Genomic DNA, 21,384 nt, shown 5'->3' with positions numbered 1-21,384 from the left:
GCGTTTAGCCGAAGTCCCGGACGGACGAAAAAGCCTCTTTTGAGCGGAAAATGAGGGCCCTTGCCTGCGGCGTGGCTCCTTAGTCTTCCTGGCCTGTGGGAACAAGGTACTCTTCCCACCTGTGACATTCTTAATAATGTCATCCAACGAGACTCCAAAGAGCCGCTCACCAAGGAAGGGTAGATCCGTCAAGGCTTTTTTAGATGCCTGGTCCGCAGGCCAGCATTTTAGTCAAATCAGGCGCCGCAGCACCACTGCTGACATTGAAGTCTTGGAGAGCAAAGGAAGCGTATCCAGGGCTGTATCACAAACATACTTAAGGCCGTGCACTAACTGGTCTGCTAGTTCTACGCAGACAGGAGTAGCCTGCTGCTTCTCCAATTCGCGGTGCAAAAGTTTTGCCCATTCAGTGTCTGCGACAGAAGTGCTGTGGCCACTGCTGGCCGTATTGTTGACCCCCACAACCGTAAACAAGGAACAGGCCACTGCCTCGGCCTTCCTGTCGGTAGGGTCATTAAATGCAGGAGTCCCCTCTAGTGGGATTGTGTCAGATACGGAAACACCTTAGGTGTACGGGCTGGCTTACAGGACCCAAAAGGGCCTGCCACCTCCGCAGAGGATCCTGCCACATCCTGTATTTTCAGGGTATCACGCACAGTGGTGAGAAGTGTGCCAACGTTTTTTTACCCACCTTGCGCCCGCACACCGCCTCCACCCTGGCAATGAACGTTTCAAGGACTGCCAACAAAGCGTCCAAAGACACTGCACTTTTGCATGCAAGGCGGTTGTAATTGCAGGGAGGTCTGGGGAAGAAACGCCAACTTCTGACGCCATGCTGACCCACCCTGTCTGCCACCCTTGGGGAGTTAGGACAAGGTGCTCAATCCCACTCTCCTAGCTGCTAACAGACTGAGGGGCCCCACCGCAGGACCCCCCGACCGAGTGCTGCTGCTGATTGCTGTGTCCAGCGTCAGCTCACAAGTGTCCAGGAATAAAAAACGCACTGTTCTGAGGTACAGGAAACAGCGATGGGGAGAAAAACCACGCTGAGGCTACAAGAAATGGCCGCCGGCCGTCCTTGTATAGATAAAAGCACAGGGAAATTGGCCACCAAACTCCGAGAAAATGGCCATCGACCATGCTTCCCACAGAGGCTAACAGAAAATGGCAGACGATATACTGTACACAGAAAATGGTGGCAGCACATGCAGAGCCCACAGACACTAGCAGAGAGACAGATGACAGCACAGGGACACAGGCGCAGCCCCCAATCAAGGAGCAGAGGCCCCCCCCCCCCCCCGAGGACCCCTGGCCCAGGTACACACACTGCACTACAGCCCAGTCATGTAGCATCCCCCATGGTGGGGGGGGGGGGGGGCGACGACAGGGAGAGAGGAACGGGAGAAGAGGGACCCCCTAATCGACCTCCCATGGCATGCCCAGCTGCTCTGTCCTGCCAAGACAGGGAGAGCTGTACTTACCGACTTACCGTCCTGACGAGCTGGAGACATCCCATCATAGAGCCACACCCGAGCAGTACAGGGTGGCTGCGGGCCACGGCACACTGTGACAAAGACAGCCGTAGTCTGGTCATATGTGTGCCGCGAAGCATGTAACTCACCGGTCCGCCCCTGGAGCCTGAGGGGCATGTCGTGGCCAACCCAGCGCGTAGCTAGGGCCTGCACACGCTTGATGGCCAGGCTGCGGAGACTACAAGGATCTATATTATCCAGCCTGTCACCCAGCCGGCTGTTGATAGAAGATCACAGGATCTTAAAATCTTGCGCAAAAGGCAAAAATACAGAAAAAAAACCCAGGACCGATGGAGCCTATGAAAAAAAAAGCTGAGCTGCAGGAAGCAGGCTGAGGGGTTATTGCCAGAGGGACCTTTCCCCTGGGCGGAACTATACAGTTATATTTTGACATGTATTACATGTTCTGCCTAGTCCTCTCCTGAAGGTGGCGTAATAACCCTATGGTCAAGATTAATGGAGCTGTGTCAGTCAATGAACGAAAGAGAAATCTCATTAACCACTTGCCGACCAGTGGATATACGTCCTAATTTTTGGTGGGTGGATATAGGGTGGATATTGTTATGGCAGCAGCTAGCTACCATAACCCCAGTATCCTCGTATTCGGCGGGCGGTCGGCTACAAGATAAAAGTGGTCTCTGGGGCAGATTCGCCGCAAGATCACTTATAGGCGGTGGGAGAGCGCCCCCACCCTTCCCGTCGTGCTCCGGTTCCCCCCAGGCCTTCTCCTGGCAGGGCATGGAGATGAGTGAGGGGAAGTTGTCCCCCACCCATTTCCATGACATTGCAGGGCGGAAGCGACGTCAAAAAGTCACTTCCGCCCATAGTTCTTAAATGGCCATTTTTTTTATTTTTTATTTATTGCATTTTAGTGTAAATAGGAGATCTGAGGTCTTTTTGACCCCAGATCTCATTTAAGAGATCCTGTTTTTTTTCTATTACAAGGGATGTTTTATTCCTATTACAAGCAATGTAAAGTGACAATTTTTTTTAAACAGTGTAAAAATTACATTGTGACAGAAAGTTTTGCAACGACCGCCTTTTTATTCTTAATTATAATAACTTTTTCCAAGTAATTTTCTACCAAAAAAAATGTTTTTAACTTGTAAACAAATCTCAGAAAGAGGCTCTGTCCTTAAGTGGCTAAAGTGATAACTTTGTATTGTGTTTTTTTTTTTTTTTGTCATTTTCTAAAAACTTGTGGCTAAAAATAAAATCTCCAATGGACTCAACATGCCTCCCAGCATTAGGTTATCTACTAACCAAAAAGGAGTAATTTGTAAATGTTCGTACTGTGCTGGCATTTTAGCATCTCAAGAAATGTAATAGGCAGTCAGGAAGTCAGAGCTGCTTACACAAAGTTATTGTGTAAATGCAATAACTTTCACACAAACCAATAAACACTTATTGGATTTTTCTTTTAAGAAAGACATGCAGCAGAATATATTTTGGCCTAAATTTATGAGGAAATTAGATTTTATTGAATATGTTTTATACATAATGTAAGTAATTGTGTGTGTGTATATATATATATATATATATATATATATATATATATATATATATATATATATATATATATATACACACACACATATATATATATACACACACACACATATACATACACACACACATATATATATATATATATACACACACACACACACACAGTTGTGCTCATAAGTTTACATACCCTGGCAAAATGTATGATTTCTTTGCTATTTTTCAGAGAATATGAACAACATCATGGTTAGTGTTTGGCTGAAGCCATTTATTATCAATCATTTATTATCAATCAACTGTGTTTATTCGTTTTAAATCATAATCACAACAGAAACTACCCAAATGACCCTGATCAAAAGTTTACATACCCCAGTGTGTACATACCCCATTAATGTGTGTGTGTGTGTGTGTGTGTGTGTGTATAAAAGGTCAATGAGTGTCTGGACTCATGGGGAAAGCAAAAGAATTGTCAAAGGATCTGCGGGAAAAGGTGGTTGAACTGTATAAAACAGGAAAGGAATAGAAAAAGATATCCAAGGAATTGAGAATGCCAATCAGCAGTGTTCAAACTAATCAGGAAGCGGAAAATGAGGGGTTCTGTTGAAACCAAACCACGGGCAGTTACCAACCAAGATTTCAGCCACAACTGCCAGGAAAATTGTTTGAGATACAAAGAAAAACCCACAAATAACTTCAGGTGAAATACAGGACTTTCTGAAAAATGTTGTGTGGCTGTTTCAAGATGCACACTAAGGAGGGCACATGAAGAAAGTTGGGCTGCATGCCCGAGTTGCTAGAAGAAAGCAATTACTTGGTAAATGCCATAAAGTATCCCGCTTACAATACATCAAACAGCACAGAGACAAGCCTCAAACCTTCTGGCACAAAGTCATTTGGAGTGATGAGACCAAAATTGAGCTTTTTGACCACAACAAAAAATGCTTAATTTGGAGAGGAGTCAACAAGGCCTATGATAAAAGGTACACCATTCCTACTGTGAATCACTGAGGTGGATCGCTGATGTTTTAGGGATGTGTGAGCTACAAAAGGCAAAGGAAATTTGATCAAAATTGATGGCAAGATGAATGCAGTATTTTATCAAAAAATACTGGAGGAACATTTGCATTAATCAGCCAGGAAGCTGCACACGGGACGTACTTGGACATTCCAACATGACAATGATCCAAAACACAAGGCCAAGTCGACCTGTCATTGGCTACAGCAGAATAAAGTGAAGGTTCTGGAGTGGCCAACTCAGTCTCCTGACCTCAATATCATTGAGCCACTCTGGGGAGATCTCAAATGTGCAGTTCATGCAAGACAGCCCAAGAATTTACAGGAACTGCAGGCTTTTTGCCAAGATGAATGGGCAGCTTTACCATCTGAGAAGATATAGAGCCTTATCCACAAATACCACAAAAGACTTCAAACGGTATTGAGAACTGGGGTATGTAAACTTTTGATCAGGGTCATTTGGGTAGTTTCTGTTGTGATTATGATCTAAAAAGAGTAAACACAGTTGACTGCTAATAAATGGCTTCAGCCAAACACTAACTGTTATGGTGTTATCCATATTCTCTGAAAAATGGGCAAGAAATCAAATTCTGCCAGGGTATGTAAATTTATGAGAGTGTGTGTGTGTGTGCATGTATATATATATATATATATATATACATATATATATACACAGTATATATATATATATATATATATATATATATATATATATATATATATATATATATATATATATATATATATATGTCTTATTTCATTTACAAAGGCAAAGTAGTATTTCATGGCAAAGTAGTATTTAGTCAGCCACCAATTGTGCAAGTTCTCCCACTTAAAAAGATGAGAGAGGCCTGTAATTGTCATCATAGGTATACCTCAACTATGAGAGACAAAATGTGTAAACAAATCCAGACACATTGTCTGAATTTTGAAATAATTTATTTGCAAATTATGATGGAAAAATAAGTATTTTGTCAATATCAAAAGTTCATCTCAATACTTTGACCTCTGTCGCAGCCAACAAAAGATATATAACAAACGTTTTTTCTGTAAGTCTTCACAAGGTTGTCACACACTGTTGCTGGTATGTTGGCCCATTCCTCCAAGCAGATATCCTCTAGAGCAGTTATGTTTTGGGGCGGTCACTGGGCAACACGGACTTTTAACTCCCTCCACATGTTTTCTATGGGGTTGAGATCTGGAGACTGGCTAGGCCACTCCAGGACCTTGAAATGCTTCTAACAAAGCCACTCCTTCGTTGCCCGGGCAGTGTGTTTGGGATCACTGTCATGCTGAAAGACCCAGCCACATTTCATCTTCAATTCCCTTGCTGATTGGAGGAGGTTTGCACTCAAAATCTCACGATACATGGCCCCATTCATTCTTTCATGTACACAGATCAGTCGTTCTGTTTCCTTTGCAGAGAAACAGCCCCAAAGTATGATGTTGCCACCCCCATGCTTCACAGTAGGTATGGTGTTTTTTTTTCTACTTTGGTTTCTTCTGACCATATGACATTCTCCCAATCCTCTTCTGGACCATCCAAATGCTCTCTAGCAAACCTCAGACGGGCCCGGACACGTACTGACTTAAGCAGGGGGACACGTCTGCCACTGCAAGATCTGAGTGCATTACTGATGGCAGCCTTTGTTACGTTGGTCCCAGCTCTCTCCAGGTCATTCAGTAGGTCCCCCCGTGTGGTTCTGGGATTTCTGCTCACCAGTTGAGATCTTGCGTGGAGCCCCAGATCGAGGGAGATTATGAGTAGTCTTGGTATGTCTTCCATTTTCGAATTATTGCTCCCACACAGAGGCGGACTTACCAGTCGGTCACTCGGACGCCACCCGAGGACATTAGGGGTCCGGACTCGGCCACATGACTGGCCACTTGCAGTGACCGAATTACATGCCGTGATGCGATAATACTGCTAACTGCGTGCTGCTCCCCGCCGGCCCCTCCCTCCCGTCTGACCCAGGTGCTTGTACTGTATGCGTTGTGACATCACCTGGGACGGATGAGAAGAGTGGAGGGGCCGGCAGGAAGCAGCGCTCCGTTAGAAGTAGTATTATCGGCATCTGGTGACTCGGTGAGTGAAGCCGAGATACCAGGGCCGCTACACGTGATGGGGGGGGTACAGATGTATGAACCCCGGATCCCCCCACCCCACAGTGTCCTCCTGTGCTGTGTGAGTGTCCCCCTGTGTGCATGTCCTCCTGTCCTGTGTGAGTGTTCTCCTGTGTGCATGTCCCCCTGTGTGCATGTCCTCCTGTCCTGTGTGAGTGTTTTCCTGTGTGCATGTCCCCCTGTGTTGTGTGAGTGTCCTCCTGTGTGCATGTCCTCCTGTGCTGTGTGAGTGTCCTCCTGTGCTGTGTGAATGTCTCCCTGTGTGCATATCCCCCTGTGCTGTGTGAGTGTCCCCCTGTGTGCATGTCTCCCTGTGTACATGTTCTCCTGTGTGCGTGTCCCCTGTGTGCATAACCCCCTGTGCCTTGTGTGCGTGTTCCCCTGTGTGCATGCCTCCCTGTGTGCATCTCCTCCTGTGCTGTGTGAGTGTTCTCCTGTGTGCATGTCCCCCTGTTGTGCGAGTGTCCTCCTGTGTGCATGTCCCCCTGTGTGCATTTCCTCCTGTGCGGGGAGAGTGTCCCCCTGTGCGGGGAGAGTGTCCCCCTGTGTGGGGAGAGTGTCCCCCTGTGCGGTGAGAGTGTGCCCCTGTGTGCATGTCCCCCTGTGCTGTGTGAGTGTCCCCATGTGCATGCCCTCCTGTGTACATGTCCCCCTGCGGTGTGCGTGTCCCCCTGTGTGCATGCCCCCCCTGTGCGCATGTCCTCCTGTGTGAGTGTCCTCTTGTGTGCATGTCCCTCTGTGCGCATGTCCTCCTGTGTGCCTGTCCCCCTGTGTGCATATCCTCCTGTGTCCATGTCCCCCTGTGTTGTGTGAGTGTCCTCCTGTGTGCATGCCCCCCTGTGTGCACGTCCTCCTGTGCAGTGTGAGTGTCCTGTGTGCACGTCCTCCTGTGCAGTGTGAGTGTCCTGTGTGCACGTCCTCCTGTGCAGTGTGAGTGTCCTGTGTGCACGTCCTCCTGTGCAGAGTAAGTGTCCTCCTGTGCAGAGTGAGTGTCCTCCTGTGTGCATGTCCTTCTGTGAAGTGTGAGTGTCCTCCTGTGTGCATGTCCCCCTGTGCTGTGAGAGTGTCCTCCTGTGTGCATGTCCCCCTGTGCTGTGCGAGTGTCCCCCTGTGTGCGTGTCCCCCTGTATGTCCTCCTGTGTGCATGTTCCCCTGTGCTGTGTGAGTGTCCTCCTGTGTGCATGTCCCCTTGTGCTGTGTGAGTGTTTTCCTGTGTGCATGTCCCCGTGTTGTGTGAGTGTCCCCCTGGGTGTGTGTCCCCCTGTGTGCGTGTCCTCCTGTGTGCATGTTCCCCTGTGCTGTGTGAGTGTCCTCCTGTGTGCATGTTCCCCTGTGCTGTGTGAGTGTCCTCCTGTGTGCATGTCCCCTTGTGCTGTGTGAGTGTTCTCCTGTGTGCATGTCCCCCTGGGTGCGTGCGTGTCCCCCTGGGTGCGTGCGTGTCCCCCTGGGTGCGTGAGTGTCCCCCTGTGCGGTGAGAGTGTCCCCCTGTGCGGTGAGAGTGTCCCCCTGTGCGGTGAGAGTGTCCCCCTGTGCGGTGAGAGTGTCCCCCTGTGCGGTGAGAGTGTCCCCCTGTGCGGTGAGAGTGTCCCCCTGTGCGGTGAGAGTGTCCCCCTGTGCGGTGAGTGTCCCCCTGTGCGGTGAGTGTCCCCCTGTGCGGTGAGAGTGTCCTCCTGTGTGCATGTCCCCTTGTGCTGTGTGCGGGTCCCCCTGTGTGCTTGTCCCCGTGTGTGCGTGTCCCCGTGTGCATGTCCCCCTGTGCGCATGTCCTCCTGTGCCCGTGTCCCCCTGTGTTGTGTGCGTGCCCCCCTGTGTGCATGTCCTCCTGTGCTGTGTGAGTGTTCTCCTGTGTGCATGTCCTCCTGTGCTGTGTGAGTGTTTTCCTGTGTGCATGTCCCCGTGTTGTGTGAGTGTCCCCCTGGGTGCGTGCGTGTCCCCCTGTGGTGTGCGTGTCCCCCTGTGTGCGTGTCCCCCTGTGCTGTGTGAGTGTCCTCCTGTGTGCATGTCCCCCTATGCTGTGTGAGTGTCCTCCTGTGCTGTGCGAGTGTCCTCCTGTGTGTATGTCCCCGTGTGCATGTCCTCCTGTGCTGTGTGAGTGTCTTCCTCTGTGCATGCCCCCCTGTGCTGTGAGTGTCCTCCTGTGTGCATGCTCCCCTGTGCTGTGAGTGTCCCCCTGCGTGCGTGTCCCCCTGTGCTGTGTGAGTGTTCTCCTGCGTGCGTGTCCCCCTGTGCTGTGTGAGTGTTCTCCTGCGTGCGTGTCCCCCTGTGCTGTGTGAGTGTTCTCCTGCGTGCGTGTCCCCCGTGCTGTGTGAGTGTTCTCCTGTGTGCGTGTCCCCCGTGCTGTGCGAGTGTTCTCCTGTGTGCGTGTCCCCCTGTGCTGTGAGAGTGTTGCCCTGTGTGCGTGTCCCCCTGTGCCCTGTGTGCGTGTCCCCCTGTGCTGTGCGCGTGTCCTCCTGTGCTGTGCGCATGTCCCCCTGTGCTGTGTGAGTGTTCTCCTGTGTGCATGTCCCCCTGTGCATGTCCCCCTGTGCATGTCCCCCTGTGCCCTGTGTGCATGTCCTCCTGTGTATATCCTCCTGTGTGTGTCCCCCTATGCTGTATGTATGTCCTCCTGTGCTGTGTGCGTGTCCCCGTGTGCATGTCCTCCTGTGGTGTGTTCGTGTCCTCCCGTGTGCATGTCCCCTTGTGTGAGTGTCCCCCTGTGCTGTGTGCGTGTTCTCCTGTGTGCATGTCTCACTGTGCTGTGCGAGTGTCCCCCTGTGTGCATGTCCCCCTGTGCTGTGTGTGTCCTCCTGTGTGTGTTCCCCTATGCTGTGTGTATGTCCTCCTATGCTGTGTGCGTGTCCCCATGTGCGTGTCCCCCTGTGCTGTGTGCGTGTCCTCCTGTGCGGTGTGAGTGTCCTTCTGTGTGCATGCCCCCCTGTGCATGTCCTCCTTTGCTGTGCGAGTGTCCTCCTGTGTGCCCCCCTGTGCTGTGTGCATGTCCCCCTGTGCTGTGTGAGTGTTCTCCTGTGTGCATGCCCCCCTGTACTGTGAGCGTGTTCCCCTGTGTGCATGTCCTCCTGTGCTGTGAGCGTGTTCCCCTGTGTGCATGTGTCCTCCTGTGTGCATGTGTCCTCCTGTGTGCATGTGTCCTCCTGTGTGCATGTGTCCTCCTGTGTGCACATTCTCCCTCCAGTGTCCCCCTGTGTGTGTGTGCGTTCTCTCTCCAGTGTCCCCCTGTGTGTGTGTGCGCGTTCTCCCTCCAGTGTCCCCCTGTGTGTATGTGTTCTCCCTCCAGTGTTCCCGTGTGTGTGTGCGTTCTCCCTCCAGTGTCCCCGCGTGTGTGTGTGTGCGCGCGTGTTCTCCCTCCCGTGTCCCCGTGTGTTCGCTCTCCAGTGTTTCCCTGTGCAGGTGTGGCTTGAGTTTGGAGACCGAGGGGGCCCCATGATCTTCTATTTCCCGGGGGCCCCATGAGTTGTCAGTCTGCCCCTGCTCCCACAGTTGATTTCTTCACACCAAGCTGCTTGCCTATTGCAGATTCAGTCTTCCAAGTCTGGTGCAGGTCTACAATTTTGTTTCTGGTGTCCTTCGACAGCTCTTTGGTCTTCACCATAGTGGAGTTTGCAGCGTGACCGTTTGAGGTTGTGGACAGGTGTCTTTTATACTGATAAGTTAAAACAGGTGCCATTAATACAGGTAATGAGTGGAGGACAGAGGAGCCTCTTGAAGATACAGGTCTGTGAGAGCCAGAAATCTTGCTTGTTTGTAGGTGACCAAATACTTATTTTCCACCATAATTTTCAAATAAATTCTTTCAAAAATCAGACAATGTGATTGTCTGCATTTGTTTCCACATTTTGTTTCTCATAGTTGAGGTAGACACATGATGACAATTACAGGCCTCTCTCATCTTTTTAAGTGGGAGAACTTGCACAATTGGTGGCTGACTAAATAATTTTTTGTCCCACTGTATATAAAATTAAAAATAAAAAACCCAGTGGTGATTAAATACCAACAAAAGAAGGCTCTGTGTGAACAAACGTGATACAAATTTAATTTGCATACAGTGTTGCATGACAGTGCTGAATAGTAATAGCAAAAAATGGTATGGTCATGAAGTGGGTAAACCATCAAGTCATTAAACATGGCTTTTGAAAGGGCATTAATGTCAACAACCACATGTTAATGCTTGTATAATATATTAGTAAGTGGGTTTAAATATATTTTGAGTCAACACAACTAGTTAGAAGCAGAAGAAAAGGTGCTGCGGGAAAGGCACAAAGAAGAGTCCTAGTCTTTTTAATGGATTTGCTTGTTTTAAATTGACAAAAAAAATAATAATTAGGATTTATTGAGCTCAGAGAGCAATTTTTGCCACATATACTTAAAAAATTAAATGGAATACCTGATATGTGTCCCAAAGCCGTATAGTGCATCTTAAAGGGAGCTCCCTCATAAGCAAGTTGTTCATCCAACGAAAAGCAAATTGCAGATATTCAACTTCATATTTCTGAAGATGACAATGCACCTCACCTGGCGTAGAAGGGAGAGTCTTTAAATATGCAAAAGAGGGAAGACCAGTACAGAATTCTGAGATAGAGATGTGGTGCCTTTTTAACCTATTACAAGTTCATTTCTTCCATGTTTTGTACAACATAATTATGAGAAAAAAAAATGTTTCTGCAGTCCCGGACAACCATCTGTGGTGCATCTATGGTCCCTATTTTATTAGCTGCCAGCTGAACAACTTGACTAAAGTCAGATGCAGGGCACTAAGCTTTGTATTGTATAGCAAAATAAAAAAATATGACGTAGTAGATATTAAAACTACTAAATGTAGAAATATCCATGTGGGTGAATACTTATTCAAAAGCACTGTGTAGCCTATTGTAACGTTTAATATTGGCAAATTTGGGTGCCTACATATTACTATATGTTTAGTATATGTTGATGTGAGGCTGCTGTGCAAGATTCAAAAAACCTGCAACGTATTTACAAGCTGATGTATACCTTAAAGCTGCATTAAACCCAAAAGCAATCATATTGCAGCTTACCAATTCTTAGATGTGATGGCTACATTTGTTTTCTGTTCTAGGTTTTCTGTCCTTTTCATCTTGTGATCCAGAAAGTAGGTCTGTTTTTCAAGAGAACAAGCTCTCCTGCAAACCAGTTAGTTGAGACAAACCATTTACCACTGACTGGGGTGTTTACAATGATCAGTTTTTATTTACGCATGTAAAACCTTTAATCCAAAATAAATAAAACTGTTGCTGTAACTGCAGTGTGAGCTGGAGTTTGGCTTTGACACTCCCTCCCCCAGACAAAGCATGCTGCCTGTCCAAATGTGCCTCTGTGCTCCTTTATCCAAAGTGGGAGCACTCTAACCACTTTCAGACCGGACCATTTTGCTGGTAAATGACCAGAGGTCTTTTTACACTTTGGCACTGCGCTGCTTTAACTGGTAATTGCGCGGTCATGCAATGTTGTACCCAAACAAAATTTGCGTCCTTTTCTTCCCACAAATAGAGCTTTCTTTTGATGGTATTTGATTGCCTCTGCGATTTTTATTTTTTGCGATATAAACGTAAAAAGACCGCAAATTTTGAAAAAAAATGATATTTTCTACTTTTTGTTATTAGAAAAATCCAATAAACTCAATTTTAGTCATACATTTAGGCCAAAATATATTCAGCCACATGTCTTTGGTAAAAAAAAAGTCAATAATTGTATATTTATTGGTTTGCGCAAAAGTTGTCACATCTACAAACTAAGGTACGTTTTCTGGAATTTACGCAGCTTTTAGTTTACGACTGCCTATCTCATTTCTTGAGGTGCTAAAATGGCAGGGCAGTACAAAACCCCCCCAAATGACCCCATTTTGGAAAGTAGACCCCCTAAGGAAATTGATAAGAGGCATGTTGAGCCCATTGAATATTTTATTTTTTTGCCTCAAGCGATTGAATAATGACAAAAAAAATATTTTTTTTTTTTTTTTTTACACAAAGTTGTCACTAAATGATATATTGCTCACACATGCTATGGGCGTATGTGAAATGACACCCCAAAATAAATTCTGCTGCTTCTCCTGAGTACGGGGATACCACATATGTGGGACTTTTTGGGAGCCTAGCCGCGTACGGGGCCCCGAAAACCAAGCACCGCCTTCAGGCTTTCTAAGGGCGTAAATTTTTGAGTTCACTTCTCACTACCTATTACAGTTTTGAAGGCCATAAAATGCCAAGATGGCACAAAACCCCCACAAATGACCCCATTTTAGAAAGTAGACACCCCAAGCTATTTGCTGAGAGGCATGTTGAGTTCATGGAATATTTTATATTTTGCCACAAGTTGCGGGAAAATTACAAACCTTTTTTTTTTTTTTTTTTTTTTCACAAAGTTGTCACTAAATGATATATTGCTCACGCATGCCATGGGCATATGTGAAATGACACCCCAAAATAAATTCTGCTGCTTCTCCTGAGTACGGGGATACCACATATGTGGGACTTTTTGGGAGCCTAGCCGCGTACGGGGCCCCGAAAACCAAGCACCGCCTTCAGGCTTTCTAAGGGCGTTACAGTTTTGAAGGCCATAAAATGCCAAGATGGCACAAACCCCCCCCAAATGACCCCATTTTGGAAAGTAGACACCCCTAAATTTAGGGGTACACTAGTGAGACTAGGTAATAAATGGCGGGTGCCCTGAAACTATAAAAAAATAACTAACCAACCAGCGTCACCTGTAACAGTTATATGGTGATCACTGGTGAAAGGGTTAACTAGGGGGCAATCAGGGGGCTTTATGCGGTAGTATATGGGGGTCCCTGGCGCTATAAAAAGCTGCGGCGAACCTAAATACCTACCTGCCTAACTAGCGTCACCTGTGACACTAATACAGCGATCAGAAAAACGATCGCTTATTAGGCTGGGTTCACACTGGAGCGATGCGGGAACGCCACGAATGCGCGGCGGGTTCCCGCATCGCATGCCTCCCGGCGGCAGTTCACACTGCCCTATGCGAACTGCTGGGAGTGTCAGTGAAATGTTACTGACACCCCCAGATCAGTTCGCATATCGCAGTGCGATCTGCAAACTCGGATCGCATGGTGTGAACACCCATGCGATCCGATTCTGCTGCGGGCCAAAAAAAGGGTCCCGTGCGAATTTGCGGCGAGTGCGGCGGGTGCGGCGAATGGCTGAACTCGAATCGCACAGAGATCGGATGTGATTTGCACTGCAGTGCGGTGCGAATCACATCCGTTCTCAAACCGCTGCAATGTGAACCCAGCCTTAGTGACACTGGCGACGGGGGGTGATCACGGGGTTAAACCTTTATTGGGGGGGTTAGGGGGGTACCTTAGAACTAAAGGGGGCTAACCCTAACTGCCCTAACAGTTATTAGTCACAAATGACACCCGCCGGGTGATCAGGGGGTTAAACCTTTATTAAGTAATAAATGGCCGGTGCCCTGAAACTATAAAAAAATAACTAACCAACCAGCGTCACCTGTAACAGTTATATGGTGATCACAGGTGAAAGGGTTAACTAGGGGGCAATCAGGGGGCTTTATGCGGTAGTATATGGGGGTCCCTGGCGCTATAAAAAGCTGCGGCGAACCTAAATACCTACCTGCCTAACTAGCGTCACCTGTGACACTAATACGGCGATCAGAAAAATGATCGCTTATTAGGCTGGGTTCACACTGGAGCGATGCGGAAACGCCGCGAATCTGCGGCGGGTTCCCGCATCGCATGCCTCCCGGCGGCAGTTCACACTGCCCTATGCGAACTGCTGGGAGTGTCAGTGAAATGTTACTGACACCCCCAGATCAGTTCGCATATCGCAGTGCGATCTGCAAACTCGGATCGCATGGTGTGAACACCCATGCGATCCGATTCTGCTGCGGGCCAAAAAAAGGGTCCCGTGCGAATTTGCGGCGGGTGCGGCGAATGGCTGAACTCGAATCGCACAGAGATCGGATGTGATTTGCACTGCAGTGCGGTGCGAATCACATTCGTTCTCATAAACCGCTGCAATGTGAACCCAGCCTTAGTGACACTGGCGACGGGGGGTGATCACGGGGTTAAACCTTTATTGGGGGGGTTAGGGGGGTACATTAGAACTAAAGGGGGCTAACTCTAACTGCCCTAACAGTTATTACAGTCACAAATGACACCAATGCAAAAAAAAAAAAAAAAAAAAAAAAAAATGACATTGGTGTCACTGTGACTGGGGGGCAGGGGTAATTGGGGGGGTGATCGGGGGGTAAAGGGGGGGTGTGAGTGTGCCTGGCATGTTCTACTGTGTGTGTAGAGTGTTGGTGCAACTCACCGATCCGCTCTCCTCCGTGTCGGAACGAAAAATACCGACACGGAGGAGAGAATACATCACTTCCTCTCCTGTGTTTACATTACAGGAGAGGAAGTGATGTCACGGGGGATTTCCATTCGTCGAGAGCGATCGCGAGGGGGTGGCCATGAATGAATGGCCGCCCCCTCATCCCGGATCGCTCTCGAAGGAATGCCGACCGCCGCAGGCACCGGGGGGGGGCCCGATCGGGCCCCCCACCCGCGGGCAGGCAGGGACTTATATATACGCCCATATGCCTGCCCGTGCCATTCTGCCGACGTATATCGTCGTGCGGCGGTCGGCAAGTGGCTAATAGAGGTGGTGTATTACTGGCCAGATCATCAGGTGAAAACAAGGGGAACAGTCTGAAAAAAGGAAACAAACGTAGCCACCATATCTAAAGATTGTACAAACTGTACAGTGTTAGTTACGTTGAGAGAAACAATGTAATAACATTATTTTTACATTGTATTTACTCTTATACAGATAGCAACCATGACAACAACCTTGAGATTAAGGAATATCCCTAATGGGTTCAAAGAGCGGCTTCTGAATGGTTGACAAAACCAGACTGAGATTCCATGGAATGATAGGGAAGAATAGGGGGAATTCTGTGCACACTGCACAAAGGCTTTCACTAAGGCCGCGTACACACGGGCGGACTGTTCGCCCAACTTTGTCCGCTGAACAGTGTTTGGGCGGACAGTCCGCTCGTGTGTGGGCTTTCAGCGGACAGTTTCAGCGGACAGTTGGACGGACAAGGTTTTTCGGAATTTCCGAAAAACTGTCCGCTGAAACCTTGTTTCAGCGAACAGCCCGCTCGTGTGTAGGCTTGTTCGTCAAAGTTGCGCGCATGCTCAGAAAGGATTTTCACGCCGAAAGCTATAATGCAGTGTATAGGACGTCGTATTTTTCGTCCCGTCGTACGTGCCGTTCACGTCATTGCGCACGGTTTCAGCAAACTGTTCGTTCGTCGTGTGTGGCCATGTCCGTCCATGCTAATTTTGAGCGGACTGTTTGCCGAAACTGTTGGACGGACAAAGTTGGGCGAACAGTCCGCCCGTGTGTACGCGGCCTTAGATGAGTGGAAAGCAATCCTTGTAAAAGGATATCTAGGGCCAAGATCTGGTATTCAAGGCCAAATGCTGATCTAGACTGTTTGGAGGAAAGACATGATTTGTCCCAGAGTACTTCCTGGGATGAAAGTCCTCAGCTGTGCACCATGCCAAATAGGCCTTCCAGCAGTGGTGATGCATACATTAGGGGCGCCACCCCCTCTGTGTAGAATGGATAGATTCATACATTGCATGAATCTATCCATGGCCACTGTAGCCACCCCCTATTCAGGCATGCGGCCCCTTTTTGGACACCGGGCGCCTGATTGGCAGTGGCGGGGGTGTTTTTTTTTTTTTTAAGCGCCTGAACATAGCCATAGGCTTCAAAAAAGGTGGACTTGGCGCGCAAAGCATTGCGCTCACAGTCCACCCAAGTGTGTTAGAAAATCAAATGAATATTCGCTTTTCTAACACTGAACTGCCTCTCATCCAGTCAGGAGGCATGCATCTAATACCAGTCACCTGTTTGGCTGAAGGCACAGGGGCTCCCCAAATAAGCGCCCAGCAGAAGGAAGACGAGAAAATTGGAGGACACAGGAGCTGCCGCCTGATCCCCTGCTCATTCTACAGCTTGTCGCTGTCACCCACTGCCTGATCCCCCCCCCCCCCACCAAGACCAGACGGAGAGCACAGTTGCGGCATTTGACAGGGCACAAGTGGCGGCATTTGACGGGGCTCAAGTGGTGGCATCTGAACGGGGCACAAGTGGTGGCATCTGAACGGGGCACAAGTGGCGGCATCTGAACGGGGCACAAGTGGCGGCATCTGAACGGGGCACAAGTGGCGGCATCTGAACGGGGCACAAGTGGCGGCATCTGAACGGGGCACAGTGGCTGCATTTGATGTTTTTTTTCAGTATTTTTAGTTTGTTTGCGCCACTTACAAAAATTCTGAGCACCAGCCACTAGAGCTGCATGATCCTGGCTAAAATGAGAATCACAATTCTTTTGCTTAAAAGACAGATCACGATTCTCGCTGCGTAACATCTTTCAAGATAAAAACTAAAAAATATTTGGGCTAACTTAACTTTTTTTTTCTATTCATTGAAGTGTATTTTTTCCCAAAAAATTGCGTTTGAAAGACCGCTGGGCAAATACAGTGCGACATAAAATATTGCAGCAATTGACATTTTATTCCCTAGGGTCTTTGCTAAAGTATATATAATGTTTGGGGGTTCCAAGTAATTTTCCAGCAAAAAATACTGATTTTAACTTAACAAGTGTCAGAAAAAGATTTAGACTTTAACCACTTAAGGACCGCCTCATGTAGATATACGTCGGTACTTTGAAGAGTGATATCTCGGTAACGGCAGCAGCTGCTGCCACAACCGAGATATCCCTCTTTACAGGAGGCGGTCCTGTGTACGATAACGGTGGTCTCCGCGGCGTGTTCCCCGCGAGATCACCGTTATCAGCGGCGGGAGTGGTGCCACCCCCCTCCACCGCTTACCGGAGCCGGCGGTAGCGGCGGAGGTGATCGGGTCCTTTCCTCAGCTGAGTATGGAGAAGAGTGAGGCTAAGATGGCCCCCACTCGTCTCTATACCATAGGAGGGCGGAAGCAGTGTCAAAAAGTCACTTCCGCCCAACCTCTTAAAGGTATATTTTTTACAAATGACATTTTTTTTTTTTATTGCATTTAAGTCCAAATATGAGATCTGAGGACTTTTTGACCCCAGATCTCATATTTAAGAGGACCTGTCATGCTTGTTTCTATTACAAGGGATGTAAAGTGTAAAAATAAAATCAAGTGAAATAAATAAGAAAACATTATTTTTTTTTTATAACACCCCGTCCCGACGAGCTCGCACACAGAAGCGAACCCATACGTGAGTAGCGCCCGCATATGAAAACCGTGGTCAAACCACACATGCGAGGTATCGCCGCGATCGGTAGAGCGAGAGCAATAATTCTAGCCCTAGACCTCCTCTAACGCAAAACATGCAACCTGTAGAATTTTTTAAATATCGCTTATGGAGATTTTTGAGGGTAAAAGATTGACGCCATTCCACGAGTGGGCGCAATTTTGAAGCATGACATGTTGGGTATCAATTTACTCAGCGTAGCATTATCTTTCACAATATAAAAAAAAAAATGGGCTATACTGGACCAATTTCATTATGGCTTTTGACCCAGATATCCCATGAATCTATACCCGTAGAGATAGAAGGAAATCAGGCTATATTACAGCCCTCATCTGTGGTGAGTCCCCTATGTGAGCATTTTTTTGATTAATTTCTTTAACCAATTGATCCCTAAGCACCTTGTGAAACTTAGTATGAAATTATTATTTATCCTGTTGAAGCAGGTATATATTTATACATATTTATAATAAGACACTTGAGTAACACTATAAATACAATAATACACTTACAATAATGAGTATAAATGAAAATAAAAACAATAGAATATAGTAAAATTTGAACTACACTACTAATTATATTAAATTAATTATATAATAAAATCATATTATTTCTGTAATATTTTTTTTCATTTATAGGCCACTCTAGGATCCAATCTCGTTGGGCGGAGGTTTGATCCACGGATCTTGAAACCTCCTCCCTCATATGGTTGTGATAACTGGTAGATATGTAGCGCCTCCCTTGTGGGGTGTAGTTCAGAATTTAATATTCCTTTAAAAACAGCTCTCTAAAATCCCGATAGAGTTTTTAAACACTTGAGCACCCTTTGTATTGTGTTATACACGCCCCCATGGTGACCTTTTGCTCCTTATTCCCTTTCTCGGTTGGTGAGCCCCTGACACCCTTGAGGATCTTAGACACTGTATACCTATATGTTCTTTCTTATATTTTTCTATATCATCTTGAATGTGAATGACATTTATGACCATAATTATTTTGTTAATGTTTAATTTTGTTTCTTTATTGTTTTGTTAGTCAAAAATAATACAAGCTCCAGAAGAAGCATGTAATTAACGCGAAACAAGTTGAGCCTCCTTCTTCAAACAGTACATATTATACCGCGAATACTATTCTTGTATATGAGAATATTGATGTAAATGTACATTATTTGTTATTATTTCCAGAGTTTTTTTGGAAAATTAACAGATTATAGTAGCGGTAATTGTATATGCTATATATGGATCATGAGTATTGTTGTGGAATATGGTTTTAAGCTATTTTGCATCAAGTATTATAAAATAATTTTTAAGCAATAAAGTTTGTTATTTTATATTATTGATTACTGTTTTGACTATGGTGCCTAAAAACTCCATAAGCCCCCCTCTTTTCTTTTAAATGACTGCTGCTGTTACATAAATCATCATTGTCTCTTGCCTAACATTTTCCTGCATGTGCCTTTCGGAGACCATCCTCTGCTTTTTGTATTGTAGAGATACAGGCCGTTGTACTTGACAGATAGATTTCATCATCCCCGCTGCTTTACTTGGCCATACCAAGATGCTGGATGCAGCAGGAACAACCAACAAGCACTGGTGAGAGCAGCTTCATTCTAAAAAATAGTAGGTGTCATGTGTGAAAAAATAAATAAATCAGAAAACAAAACATTTGGGCTAAAACATTTTTCCCCATTTTCCTCATTTTTTCCCCCCTTAAGGTGGAGAGACTAACTTATTTCTGGCTTTAAGTGCAATGCAAACAGATGCCACTGCCAGCAAAATGTCAGCTGTCTGGAAGTTTTTTAAAATTGATGAAACCAAACGCATTGCAGATGGCAAACTCTGTTCTGCCAAAATATCCAGAGGAGGTTCAAAAGTTAGTTCTTATAATACCAGTAATCTCATAAAACACCTCAAAATGAAACACAAGACTGAGCATGGCGAATTTACAGCTGTCACTAGCTCTTGCACTCAGCAGCTGACACTGCAGCAAACCCTTGCCAGACGTGAAAAAATTTCCATGGATAAGCCAAGTGCTTAAAAATATTCTGAAGTAGTTACCCAATTCATCGTTCTTGATGATCAGCCACTATCAATAGTTGACAATGTGGGTTTTCGGAGACTTATGAATCTTTTGGAGCCAAAGTATGAAATTCCCAGCTGCTGTCATGTCACAGATGTCACATTGCCACAATTACACAACATAGTGAAAAAACACATTATCAACATGTTACAGGACATAAAGGCTATCAGGTGAATTAGCCCGCAGGGGCCAGGTAGAGAATGTATCCCATTTCACCTGCACACCTTGGCACTGTGTTGACCAAAATTACTTTATACGAACAGGGGACAACAGGTCCCAGGCACTGTCTACTTTACCGCAACATGCAGTGATGAGAACAGAAGTGAGAAAGAGGGTTATAGAAAGTGACATACACAAACACAGTTCCGAACTCACATTTTGTTAAATTATAAATCATTGTACGTTTCCAGCAGTGCTCCCATTCAAGCGTGAGAGCTGGGTAGGTAAATGTTGCACATCTTCACTTGATATGATTATGGGTTATTCAGTCTTCGTCCGCTATTGGTCTCTGGGCTTGTCTGAGTGTTCTCATTAGCATCCAGCCACGCTGAAGCATCAGCAGCATTCTCAAAGAAGCGGGTTTGCCTTCCAGAGGTGATGCAGAGCTTTGCTGCGTATACCTTGGCGTATGAGGCCTTTTTAACATCAGAAAAGTGTGATCTATTTCTCTGAACCTCAGCTGAGAAGTACGGGTAAAAAAATTCTTGTGCCATTAAACTGGATATTTCTGTGCCCCCTTGCCAGCCGTAGGATAATTTCTCTGTCTCTGAAGTTTAGCAAACTTGCTAGCATCGGGCGTGGGGAATGGCCAGGAGGTAGTGGTCTGGTAGGGACTCTGTGGGCCCTTTCCACCACATAAAGATGTGTAAATGCATCTTTGCCAAAGGTATCCGTGAGCCATTGCTCCACAAATTGAGTGGGATCATGGCCCTCTGTCTTCTCGGGTAACCCTATGATCCGCAATATTATTGAGCCTTAAACGGTTTTTAAAATCTTCAGTGCATAGGTCTGTGGCTTCAGCTAAACGAGTAGTAGCTTAAGATTCTCTAATCAAGGCTGGCAGCTTGTACTCCATGTCACTGATCATGCTCTCAGCTGCTGTTGTTGTTCGCTCCCTTAACTTTTGAATATCTTGCCTGACCAGGCTGACCTCCTCTTTCAAGCTTCCAAAACGGACTGGCAGATTGACATAAGCTGTGCATTTGTTTATGGTCCTAATATAGCTGCCAAAGTCGGCTGCTCACCCTTCTCTTCCCCATCGGCTTCTGACTCTTCCATCACTTCTATGCGACTGTCTGTCTGTATCAACATGGATCAGGCTGATGAGGTCTGTCAGACTTCCCTGTCATTTTCATATCATAGTAGCGCATATCTTTTTTTTTGGGGGGGGGGGTCTTTGGTTTCGTCCTTTAGGTCTTTAAGGTGTTTGCTCACCAACTCTTTAGTTTTGTCTCCCCATGGGCATTCTGTGCCGAGGACGGAGTGCCACCATGTTTGATTTCGGATTGCGGCCGTCTCATCACCTATTTTTAGCAGTTAACACTGCCAGCGTGTGCAGCAGGTGTTCCTGTGTCCTGGGGCAAAACCGATCGCTGTATCCTGATGGAAACTGGAACGTTTCAGGGTATTGTGTGGGAGCTCTGTGCTGAAGCGTCTGCTCACATGCTGCGCCGGCCACGCCCACTCAAAAGTGTGACTTTAAACATTTTAAGAAATCAGCATAAGAGAGTAAAGATTTATGAATCTGCTTGTCCATGGAATATGGATTTATGGAGATTTATAATCCAATTAAATCTCGGCAGGCTGTTATTATTGGCCGACAGTCTAA

General features: G+C 46.6%; 1 protein-coding gene across 2 annotated transcripts in view; it reads right to left on the bottom strand.

Annotated features, from left to right (window-relative positions):
• The window catches only part of TBC1D22B (TBC1 domain family member 22B), a 496,720-nt gene that overhangs the window by 102,291 nt on the left and 373,045 nt on the right, over positions 1–21,384 (bottom strand). For both annotated transcript variants that reach the window (XM_077467354.1, XM_077467355.1), the window contains exon 9: positions 10,561–10,688. In XM_077467354.1, coding sequence (XP_077323480.1) covers positions 10,561–10,688 — 128 coding nt within the window. The remainder of the gene's footprint in view (positions 1–10,560; positions 10,689–21,384) is intronic.

Source organism: Lithobates pipiens, unplaced genomic scaffold (genome assembly GCF_037356315.1).
Source record: "Lithobates pipiens isolate NorthernLeopardFrog02 unplaced genomic scaffold, aLitPip1_a1.2 Scaffold_52, whole genome shotgun sequence".
In the NCBI taxonomy this organism is placed as follows: domain Eukaryota; kingdom Metazoa; phylum Chordata; class Amphibia; order Anura; family Ranidae; genus Lithobates; species Lithobates pipiens.
The sequence above is the reverse complement of the archived record's forward strand: the minus strand, read 5'-3'. Positions and strand labels throughout refer to the sequence as shown.